Source organism: Sciurus carolinensis, chromosome 8 (genome assembly GCF_902686445.1).
Source record: "Sciurus carolinensis chromosome 8, mSciCar1.2, whole genome shotgun sequence".
Lineage (NCBI taxonomy): Eukaryota > Metazoa > Chordata > Mammalia > Rodentia > Sciuridae > Sciurus > Sciurus carolinensis.
The window spans coordinates 87,600,757-87,613,519 of NC_062220.1; the positions used below are offsets into that span (position 1 = coordinate 87,600,757).

The 12,763-nt window shown below is 38.2% G+C and overlaps 1 protein-coding gene across 2 annotated transcripts in view; it reads left to right on the top strand.

The window, feature by feature from the left end:
- The window catches only part of Creb5 (cAMP responsive element binding protein 5), a 387,517-nt gene that overhangs the window by 84,553 nt on the left and 290,201 nt on the right, over nucleotides 1-12,763 (top strand). For both annotated transcript variants that reach the window (XM_047562022.1, XM_047562021.1), the window contains exon 4: nucleotides 9,201-9,322. In XM_047562022.1, coding sequence (XP_047417978.1) covers nucleotides 9,201-9,322 — 122 coding nt within the window. The remainder of the gene's footprint in view (nucleotides 1-9,200; nucleotides 9,323-12,763) is intronic.

The following is a 12,763-nucleotide window of genomic DNA, read 5'->3' on the forward strand; positions in this document are numbered from 1 at the left end:
GTCCCTTTCTCCCTGACTCCTGCATACGGTGGGATTGGATGGAGCAACACTGTAGGACTGGATGTGCCACAGCTGGCTATGTCTTGAGCTGGCACACCCATGAGAGCCAAACGACTCTTCTTGCTGCCATCTTCCTTCTCAATTTCTCAGCACTCACCATGTGGCATAAGTGATCATACACTCCTTCAGAGCCCAACTGTGTCCCCAGGCTAGGTCTAGAATCAGGGCCCATCTCTAGTTCCAGACTCTAAAGCTAATTCTCACCATGGAAAAAGCAAGAACATGATTTAATGAAGTGGAACATTTGTCTCCAAAAGGCTAATCATGGTCTCCCCAACAGCCCAAATCCATTAGTCGTGGTTCTTACTGCAAACACTACTCAATAATTCATGGGCATTTTAATGGGGTAACCAAAGGGAAGGTGCCATATGTAACTCCAAGTTCTTTTTAGAATGAACTGGGATATTAAAAAAAAAAAAAAAAAACTGATTGAGTAAATAAATAACATCACACACACACACACACACACACACACACACACACACACAGCCCATACTACCTCCTCTTCTTGGCAATTCCACTGACAGTAAAGGTATATAGTTACTTCCCAATATTTAAATTTATTGGACCTTTATGGAACAGAGGGTGGTAGAAGTGGCTTACACCAGAGGGCAGTATCAAAACTACAATGGCTGCCATTTATAGCTTTACCTTATGTCTGTGCCCTGTACTTTACATACACATCATTTTGTACTAGTTAGGGTTTAGATGTAGTGTACCCCAAAAACTCATGTGTGAGACAGTGCCAGAAGGTTTGGAGGGGAAATGATTGGGTTATAGCCTTAACCTGATCAGTGAATTAAGCCCTGGTGGGATTAACTGAGTGGTAACTGGAGGTAGGTGGAGTGTGACTGGAGGAAGCAGTTCACTGAGAGAGTGAGTATGGGGTATATATTTTGTATCTGGAGAGTGGAGTCTTTCTCTTTGCTTTCTGATCACCACATGAGCTGCTTCCCCCTGCCACACTTTTCTACCATGGGCCCCAGGGAATGAAGTCTGCCGTCTATGGATTGAGACCTCTGAAACCCTGAGCCCTCAAATAAACTTTTCTACCCCTATAGTTGTTCTGGTCAGGTCCTTTAGTCACAGCAGCGAAAAAACTGACTAAAACAGTTCTCAACACATCTTTTACCAGATGAAGACACAAGATGGAGAGAATGAATAGTTTGTCCAAAGCCCCTATGTGTCTATGATTTTCTTACTATATACCTAGATGTGTTGAAATGTACTAAGAACATATTTTGGTCTTTTGATTTATGTTTGGATATAAATCTATGAACTGCTTTTTTTTTTTGTACTGGGGATTGAATCCTGGGTCACATTACCATTCACCTTTATCTTTAGTCCTTTTAATTTTTTATTTTGAGATATGGTCTTGTTAAGTTACTTAGGGCCTTGTTAAGTTGTGAACAGCTTTTTCTTATATTATTCAGTAGTCTTCAAATAGAGCAAATCGTCAAAATCCTTAGGAGGAGATTCTAACACATTGCAAGAAAGAAAGAGTCGTGTTTTTAAATCAGATTGCCTCATCTATTTGGCTAATAGGATGCAATTGACTGTTGGCATTTTAAATTGTCAGTTTCTTATCTATGGTCAAGCAACATAGAATTTTTGATAATTCACCCGAGTACTTTGGAGGCCTTGCTTTGCAATGTTTTTTTATATATGAAAAATTGGCTTGCACCTGGAAACAAGTCCCTCTTGACAAAGACTGTAGGAGAACTCAGGCAATTAGAGACTAAGGGGAAACATTTAGCTTGAGCTTCCACTATTCAGGGCAGATCTTGATAATAAACCCCTTGGATCCCTTAGTTCCCTTGGTGAGCAGAGGCATGATATCTTGGGGTTAATAACCCTTACCAGCTCAGTCTCTCTAAAGTAAATTGAAATTGTGGCTTGGCTGCTACTGAACACATAGGGTATCCCATGGTGACAGTGAGTAGGTGTGTACTACACGTGGGCATGTGTTGCAGGAGATGCCCTTCTCTGTGCATTTTCTAATTGACTCACAAGTGCTTGTAAGGACATTTAGCCCACCACTTATCCATGTTCACAATAAGTGGATTCCAGCCTTCGATCCAAGAGTCTGTGTGTGTGTCAATCTCTCAAATGCATTACCTGAGCCAGGGTGGTTTTTAAGCACCACACAGATATTGTTTGAAAGCAGATTCACCTTGGTTTGCCTCATGGTAGGATTGCCTCTTTGGATAGATGCAGGGAAGTAGTATCAGTGTTACTGAGGGAATCCCATTGCTTCCTTTGTATATTCACACTGAATAAAAGGCATGTTTTTCTCAAAGAAGAAGCCTAATATCCTATAGAATTTTCTGAATTGTTACTTATAAGCAGTATTTACAAAGGATTTTGTATTTAAAAATTCATCTAAGGTAAACTCTCTTGCTTAGGACTTGATTAAAATTCAGATAGGAACTAAGTTAAAATATTTTTAAAAGGTATTTGCTTGGGCTGGGGTTGTGGCTCAGTAGTGGAGCACTTGCCTAGCATGTGTGAGGCACTGGGTTTGATCCTCAGCACCATATAAAAATAAATAAATAAAATAAGTGTATCGTGTCCATCTACAACTAAAAATTTTTTTTTCAAAAGGCATTTGTGGGCTGGGGAGATAGCTCAGTTGGTAGAGTGCTTGCCTTGCAAGCACAAGGCCCTGGGTTCGATCCCCAGCACCGCAAAAAAAAAAAAAAAAAAAAAAAAAAAAAAAAAGGCATTTGCTAAACAATTAAAGAGATAAATATAACTTTAAAAAGAAAATAAAACTACCTAAGAATTTTAAAATTTAATATCAGACTTTTCTGAGAACAATAACTCTTAATAAAATTGATAAAGTTGTTCCAATTCTTTTCACTATTGATTTGAGCTACTCTCTTGAGGAATTCCATTTAACCATATTTTGTTGGTCAAATCTGAGTCGTGTAAATAATAAAAATGCCTTGAAAATACCCTGTAATTAGAATGGTCATAAGTTCAAACTGGTCTGAATCATTGAGACTTATGTACTCTTTCTACCACTATCAATTTAATATCAAAAGACATAAAATTACTTGGCATAGTTCTTAGTAATACCATAGTTGAGACCATCAAATCAATAGGAAAGAAAATTTTGCTTAGAAAATTAACTTTCTTCCCTAGTATATGATGGGGCTCCTTCCATCATGTTTTTCCTCTGCCCAGATTGATGACTTGCTGCCTTACCTTTATTATCATTGAGGAAAAGGAAACAGAAAATATAATTTAAATGCAGTTCTGAAACCAAATAAGTTAGGGATTTTTATTAACTGTAGAGCAGACCAAACATCTTTTAATTTTTAATTTTTTAATTTTTATTTTTTATTTTTGGGGGGGAGGGTACCAGGGATTGAACTCAGGGGCACTCAACCATTGAACCACATCCCCAGCCCTTTTATGTATTTTGTTTAGAGACAGGGTCTCACTGAGTTGCTTAGCACCTTGCCAGCTGAGGCTGGCTTTGAACTCCTGATACTCCCCGCTCAGCCTCCCCGCACCCCCAGCTGCTGGAATTACAGGTGTGCACCTCTGCACCTGGGCAAACATTTTTTTTTTTAAATCAAGTTTCAGAATTTAACTTCATGCTAAATTACATTATAATAATAGTACTTGATGGGCTGAAGCAGTTGATGCTGGGCAGACTATTAGCTGATGAGAAACTTAGTTGCTTTTTTTCTTTTTCTTTTAAAAGTAGCTTTAGCCATATACTCATTGTCTGTCCCACTGATAATGTGCAGAATTTACTATCATGTAACTGGTGGGTGAATTCCTAAATTATAAGTCCAGGTTTGTGACCTTCTTCTGGGTAGATATGCAAGTAGGATCTCAGCACGTGTTCTTTACCTAGCTCTTCCAGTACCAGAGATTCTAATAATAGACACTCCTTTTTGCATTTTAAGAAACAGACCCAGCAAGGGAACCAGATACTGGAATATGACAAACTTTGTAAAGATGTTTTAAAAATCCCTCTTGATGTTAAGCTTTTTAAAATTTAACTTTTTATTTTTAATTGACACAATAATTTTACATATTTATGAACGATAGTATGATATTTCAATTCATGTAGTACATGTAATGATCAGATCAGGATAACTGGCATGTCCATCATATCAGACATGTGTCACTTATTTGTGTTGGAAACATTCCAAGTCCTCTCTACTAGCTCTTTGGAGATACATGATAAATTGTTGTCACCTGTAGTCATCCTATTGTGCTACAGAACATCAGGAGTTACTCCCTCTATCCACCTGTACCCCCATCCCATTAACCATTCTCTTTTTGCCCTCCACCTTCCCATATTCTCTTTCTTCTACAAGTTGAACTTTTTAGCTTCTATATAGAAATGAGAACATGCAGAATTTTTCCATTCCTGACTTATTTCACTTTGCATAATGTTCTCTAGCTCCATCCATGTTGCAGCAAATGTTAGGTTTTTATCCTCTTTTATTTGGTACCAATCATTTTTGTCCAATTGGTAAGAGGCTCCTGAAGGCCACAGGAACAGGAAGAGAAGTGGGTAAGGTTTTCTGCTGGTGCCTGCATCAGATGCTCAGGTCTCCTGGAAACCCAGTGTGCTATTTCCAAACCCTCTGGGAGAGGGGAATGTGCAGGTGTTTATGCAGCACCAATTCAGGTGTATTAAACCTTTCAAGTCAGGTGAAGTTCAAACTCAAAAGTTATTAACTTTTAGGTTAATTTGAGATTTGGAGTTATCCCTTTCTCTGATTCAGATATTCCTCACTGAAATGGAAACACTAAAAAAAAAAAAAAAAGGGTGAGCATAAAACTTAATCAATCATCTCAGCTTGGAATTCCTATTGAAACCAGTTCCTGAAAGTCCTCAGAGCATTGTCTATCTCTACTGAATGAACACTCCTTGGATGTTACTCACTACAAAATCACAAGCTATTACTATTCAGCCTACAGAAATTAGTGATGTCAGATGTGACTGGTGTATGTTTTCAGATATAAATTAGATAAGGTTTGCAAGCATTTTTGTTTATAAACATGGGTTTTACCCACTAGCTTCTAGTCTAATTCCAGTAGAAGCAGTGATTTCACAAAGGCATTTGTGAGACTGAGAAATCCCACCTCTTTTACTTAAGCAACAGATAGATTGAACTGTCCCCCTCTTTGAACATTTGCATGTTTCCTGGTTTACTTGGAATTGGTACCATGTAATATCAAAGACAAGTATAGACCCTGTATTTAATTCTAATCTATGTTAAAAGCTAAGCCCTTTTCTGATTCCAGTTGCAACTGGAAAGGATAGCTCATTCACAAGAAGGTGAATTAAAAAGTAGGAAGAGCAAGCCTTGTGTATTTGATATAGATATCGACTTTGTTTTTCTTTATATTGCACAGCAAAGAAAATTACATTTGTTGACATTCCTAGGACCACCTTCTGGATCTTCTGCTCTGGAGGTGGAAGCAACCCATGACTTCCCTCATTCCATGACTTTTGTTTCTTCCTACTAAAGAGGCCCAAGGTGATGGGCACTGTCCTCCAAATTCCTGAGCCACTATCCTTCCAACTCCTTTGTTGGTGTGTGTAGGTGCATGCTGGTATCTGGGAATAATTTTGCTTTGGAGCAGATGAGACACTCCCCTCAGTTGCGAGCATCTTGGCCCCTCACCTGGTGTCCTGCATTTGATTTCATGGACTGTCTCCTGACTCCTCTCAGAGTTCAGGAGTCTAACAGAGGCTGCTGGGGTGACTCTCTCTGCTTTGAACCTTGGCCCTAAGTTCTCAGCCTCTACTAAAGACACATAGAGGAACAAAAGGAAAATTAAAAACTGCAAACTAAATTCCTACTGATGACAAGTGGTCTCATATTTCAGTTCTGTTTTGGGGTGTTTTCTCAGAAATATTCTTGTGAGATAGTAGAGAATTGGGAGGCTTATCATGCAGCTCTATTGTATGAAGGAAATAAATGGTTCTGAGAATGGTTCTATTTCAGAAAAACCAGGAGATATTAGGTTAAACAATTAATGATAAAATTTTATGTCTCTCTCTCTCTCTCTCTCTTTCTCTCTCTCTCTCTCTCTCTCTCTCTCACACACACACACACACACACACACACACACACATACTTTTTATTTCTACCCTTAGTGTTTGTCTTACACCTTTTTTTTTTTTTTTTTTTTTTTTTTTTTGAGAAGGAAAAGCAGGGTCTTTATCCCTTGTGAATTTTCTACCCATCTCCCCATTCATCACAGAGTCTACCTGTGACTGAGTAGTGGGGTCATGCTTTCTGTCCCCATCAAGCCCATCACTTAGGATTTAAAAAAAAAAAATTTGTTCTAATACATGACAGCAGAATGTATTTTGGTTCATTATACATGAATGGAGCATAACTTTTCATTTCTCTGGTTGTATATGATGTAGAGTCACACCATTTGTGCAATCATGTATGTACGTAGGGTAATGATGTCAATATCATTCCACCATCTTTCCCACTCTCATGTCCCTGCCCCTCCTCCCCTCCCTCTCCTCTGACCCATCCAAAGTTCCTCCATTCTAACCTTCCCCCATCCATTATGGATCAGCATTCACATATCAGAGGAAACATTTGGCCTTTGGCTGTTTGGATTGACTTATCTCACTTAGCATGATATTCTTCATCTCCATCCATTTACCTGTAAATGCCATAATTTTATTCTCCTTTAAGGCTGAGTAATATTCCATTGTGTATATATAGCACAGTTTCTTGATCTATTCGTCTATTGAAGAGCATCTATGTTGGTTCCATGGTTTGGCTATTGTGAATTGAACTGTTATAAACGTTGATGTGGCTGCATCACTATAGTATGCTGATTTTAAGTCCTTTGGGTATAAACTGAGGAGTGGGATAGCTGAGTCAAATGGTGGTTCCATTCCAAGTTTTCTCAGGAATCTCCATACTGCTTTCCAAAGTGGCTGCACCAATTTCAGAAAACTCTACATTTCTAAGCCTTACTTCTGACCTTATCGCTAGTTCCAGCTATAACTTATGTTCCATTTGCCTGTCCTTTTAAATAGTCATGCATTTCTTGGCCTATGGAAAGTAACTTTTGAAGCTAACCCATTAGAGGGGTGACTTTAGAATTTATAGAACTTTATTTGCAAGATAAGGAATGTGAAGGATAGGGAATGTGGGTAACTTCCCCTGAATCATACTGTTTTCAAATCTAGATGTCTGGATTGTCAAAATTGTCTTTTAAACACACACAACAGAACCCTTTGGACCTGGAATGGCAAAGAGCACAGAATTTAGATTGAAAAGGGATTGTGTCTGACGGTAAGAGATTGACTAAGTGGTGAGATGGCTACAAGTTGTGTGACCGTCTGTGAGGGGGCTTATTTTTCCATTTCTAAAATATTATCAACCCTATTAACCTTATAGACATATAAGGATTCTAGACAATATGCATGAAAATGTTTGTAAACTACAAAGTCCTGCATAAATATTAATTTTGACTTCTATAAACATACAACAGTTATATGTATATGTAGGATGCATAGGTACATTTGTGTGCATCTTAAGAAGTTAATGTGCTAATAAAACAATTTTCAATAAAATCCAATCTCTTCTGTCTCATAAATGCCCAGTTTATGATCATCTGTGGTAGGTTTTCTGTGAACTATCAGAACAGCTTAGTATTTTGGAGATCAGGTTAAGAATGGGGAAGAATGCAGTTGGGATTTTGCTGCTGTGGAATTCAAGTCAACCATTTGGAATGTTAATGTCCCTTTCCCATAAGGAATGAAGAGACTTTGTCTCTGAGGAACTGATTCAATGAGGATATCCAACCATTTTCTGCTTCATGGATATTAAAATAGTCTTTGAATCTCTGTGGATATTTACTCATTGACTGGGTGCTACTGTATATAATTTTGAAAAGTAAATATATTTCTAATTTATTGTAATATAGACATTTACAAAGCGTAGGAATGGCAGATTTATTTCAACTTCAGGGTACTTGTCAGTTGCTTGGTGGTGACAGCTTAGAGAAGGAGATATTGAGACTATGTGTAGGTCCAGTTGGATAAATGCTATCTATCATCAATCTGGCACTGTCCATCATGGGCTTGGGTAGAGAAAAGACATGTAACAGTGGAAATAACACCAAGGCTTTGGTTATAATTCTGGTGTGCCTGTTGCTTACCCAGGAGAACTGAAGCAAGACCCTCAATCACTCTGGATCTCAATTTTCCTCATTTGAAAAAAAAAGTTATGTGACTAGGTGTCCCTCCATGAACCTCATGTCTTCTTACAGAGGTAGTTCACACATTGTTATTCTTGTCAACTCCTTCACTATGGAAGATGACTGTCCTTAGTGACTATAAAGGTATAATTCCACCTTACCTACCACCTAGGATCTTATGAGATTAGATTCCAGAAAATATTTCACGAATAGCAAATGCTACAAAAATATGCCACAAATCACAACATCAGCTCTTCCAACTTTCTAAGTAGTAAGCTCTCTAGAAAGTCAAGAATATGAAAGAAATTCTTTTCCTTTTAAAGAGCATTCTCAGAACATTCTTTTGGCTACAGCAAAGGAAAATAAAATTAATAATGATATTTTTAAATGATGGAAGCTGAACGTGTTTGACTTGGAACCTTCTGTCATCCTTCTGTGATTCTCAGAACGAGATAGAATTGCTAAATTTTCTTTCTCCATTAAGAAAAAAGGAACTAACATGCTTGTTTGTTTCTTTTTGTTTGCTGTAAAACTTTAGAAAAATCTTTTTTTCTTTCCGCCCCCTGTGAAGTCAGGCTTAACATTGGCACAGAAGAATTTTGGCCTAGTTTTAGCCACTTAAAAAGTTGCACAGTTGCAATGCGTAAGCGAGAGATATGAACTCCAGACAAGTGGAGGGCAGCAAGGTCTTGTAAAGTTGTCCAGATGGAGGCTTGGGTGGGGGACGGGGGTCCTTGCCTACTGCAGTCTCCATCCATTGTATTCCTGCTTTGCAGTTGATGGTTTTCTTTGCTTGCCCTCTACCATTTTATTTAAAGGGCTGGGAGATTGTGGATGACTGGCAGGCATCTTAGTAAGCCAAGGGGTGGGTACTTGCATTGACTTTTGAGAAAGAGCCCCATTTATGATCATTGGACCTCTGTTTTCAGATCAGACTCCGACCCCAACAAGATTCCTGAAGAACTGCGAGGAGGTGGGCCTCTTCAGCGAGCTGGACTGCTCCTTTGAGCATGAGTTCAGGAAGGCTCAGGAGGAGGAGAGCAGCAAGCGGGTAGGTTTGCTTGCTTGGGAGGACACCTGAAGAGGTGCTTCCCTAACACCTGCTAGAAACTTCCACATGGAAACAGAGTGGTATCACAGATTGCATTGAAGGGGCTCGAAACAGTATCTCATCTCTTTGCTGATGTTTGTCTCATATGTAAAAAAAAAAAAAAAAATGAATATCTGATTGTGATAGAATCCAAACCTTAGATGAATCATGAGAAAATAAGTGTATCAAATATTAAATTAAAGCAAAAAAACCACTTACCTGGTTCTTGAAGTTGTGTGGATAAATGCACAGAACATTTCGATTTTCAACCAGTAGTTTTATTTTGCTAAGTATTTATCATCAGCCTTACATGGGCAGTGAGTGCAGAAGACAAGAGTCAAAGGGTGAGAGAACAGGTGAGTCACAGAGGTAGGAGAGGGGCGTTCACCAGGTTTGGGCCCAGGTTATAATTGTCTGTGTTCCATAATCTTTGTAGTCATTCTCCACGGATTCCTAATTACTTCCTGTTTATGTTACTTGGTCAGATTATTGAACATCTGTTGTTGGTGAAATAAATAGGTTAATTACAAGTGTGGATCACTTGTTTTTGAAAATGTAAGAAATTAGCCAGGCACAGTGGTGTAGGCCTGTAATCCCAGCAACTGGGGAGGCTGAGGCAGGAGGATTGCAAGTTTAAAACCAGCCTCAACAACTTAGGCCCTAAGCAACTTAGCAAGACCCTGTCTCAAAATAAAAAAATAAATAAATAAAAAGGGCTGGGGATCTTGTTCAGTAGTTGAGTACCCCTGGGTTTGATACCCAGTTACAAAAAAAAAAAAAAGTAAGAAATTGGGCTGAGGTTGTGGCTCAGTGGTAAAGCACTAGCCAACGTGTGAGGCACTGGGTTTGATCCTGAGCACCATATAAAAAATAAATAAATAATAAATACTCCACTGTATATGTGTATCAAAGTACATTCTACTGTCATGTATAACTAATTAAAACAAATTTAAAAACTTAAAAAAATAAGATAAAGTTATTATGTCCATCTGCAACTAAAAAATATTTTAAAAAGCTCAATACCTTTTAAAAATATAAGAAATTCACTATGAAATTCTTTAGAATATAGTCTATTTTTATCATAACATTGTGTTAATTTTAAAATCACTTTACATGATGAAGGAAAGGAGATGGGGGTCACAGAAAAAAGTGACAAGGACGCTTTTTAGTTTTTTTTCTTGTCTTTGTCATAGGGTGTTACTCACTGTCCACAGTGTACTAAAAAACAAATTAGACGCAGTCCATGAACAGAAACTTAAAATGTGAAGGATGATTGATAGGAAGGGCCAGCTAGGTACTCTGAAGTTCCAGTTGTTCCAACTGGAGAGGAAATTTTAAAAGACTGATATTTCTCTGAGTGTTTCAAAGCCTTTGAATCTTCCTCTCTGTGAAATTATAATAATCCTTTTCCACCAGATTTTTCATGTCACATTCTCACTTTATGATAGGCCAGGGCTTGTATTCAGTTTGTACAGCTTTAGGGAAAAAAAAAATCAGGAAAAGAATTGACATGTCTAAGAGAGGTACAAAATCTCAATTCATTTTATTTATTTATAATTAATTTGTTATTTATACTTGACATTCTCCTCCCCTACCCAGCTAAATGACATGGAATGCCTTTTTCTCTTTTGAAAACAAATATTTATGCAACAAGTACTATTTATTAGGCAAATAATAAAGTTCTGAGTACTTTAAAAATTAACTCCATAAAAATAGAAGGCATAATTCTATAACTCATTGCAATGGAAGTAGATTTTGAAAAGTCATGCAAATGACTAGGGGCAAGAAGAAAGTCTCATCTAGGAAATTTCCTCTATTTAGTTCATTTGGTAGGTTTGCTGATATAGAAGACTATTGGAGGAATTAAGTTTGGTCATTTCTTGAGATAATCAAAGTTGGCCTATTACATATATTGAGCCATAGAAAGATGTGTACTTGGCTCACATTGTCTTTGTGTCTGTTGGAATAGTTTTAATAGCCTTGATTTTCCTAAAGACATTTGACCAAGGATGGTTTCGTGAAACTCATGGTAGGGGTGTGGTTTTCAATATTCTCCACTGCCTTATGCGTGATTTCCTATGTGAAGCCTGTGTGAGGAATTCTTGCAGATCTGAATTCCAGGAAATGGCTTGCTTCCCCCAGAGAACTGAAATATTTTCTCCCCTGGACACGAGAATCGTGTAACTGGTTGTTTCTTTTTTCGTTTTGCCCGCTAGTCAAATTTACTGCTTAACTTGGAGAACGTTTTAGAACACAATGATAAGCCATATTTTACTTCCCCCTTAGACTAGACTTTCAGTTCTAGTTTATATTTTCTCTGGTCCTGAATTTTAATTAAAAGATTTTTTTTTCATGCTATCCGTGTTTGATGAGTTGCTATAAATTTCTTGTGGCTTGGGAAGGAGTATAAATCATTAAAAAATTAAAATAATTAGGTAAGCAACATTGAGAAAGGACTATTGCAACTGTAGAATTGTGTTTTCTTTCTTTTCAATACTTCTCATAGTCCATGGGATGATTCATAATGGGTCTGTGGGTGGCAATCCTGCAGCCAGCCTCCCCTGTGGTTTGCCTCTTAGGACACCACAGTTTCATCCCTAGCCCCATTTGCATGCACTAGAAGCTGGTCTGCATTTGGGCTGTTGAGGCTTCCTCTTTCCTTGTCTCATTTACTCATGTGGCCATCGCTATACAAGAGGGCATCCTCTGGAGGTCCAGAGCACAATACTCATCTAGCAGCCAAAGGACTGTGTGGTAGGTTCTACGCAGCATTTCTTTGGAAGCTGGTGGTTGGGGACATGAGGAGTGGGAGGGATGCTTCCCTATCTGACGATATCCTTTTACCTATTCCCTGGACCATTTCTCCAGATGTCAACATCTCTGGCTTACTGCCACCTCCAGCTACTACTTCATTTATTTTTTTTGCCTCTCGAAAAAGTAGAGACACAAAGTCCTTATTCGGCGCACAGCTTATTAGCCACCATGGAGTGTTATCTGCTCTTTTCCTTCTCTGCTATCCGATGGTTATTTCCTTTTCCTCTGACGCCCCCAGTTCTTCTCATTTTTCTCTTTTGCCTCTGAGTCTTGAATAAGACTTGCATGGGTTCATGAGCACATTTTCGTAAACTGGAGGATGGATTAATTTATTTGGAGAGTTTGTTTTAAAAGGGTTCTTGTTTGAAAACACTAAGTACTTTATACACAAATATGGGGAAGATCAGAAGAAAATTCTGTTAACGAGCAAACAGAGAATTTATCCTTGCTTTGGCCATGTAACTGTCCATTGGAGAAAATGCTGTTCTACACATTCTACAGCTCATCCTGAAATCCTTTTCTGAAAACATTCCAATATGCATATAGAATAAGGACAGGCTATCAGCAGGTCATGTCCTCTGCAAAAGG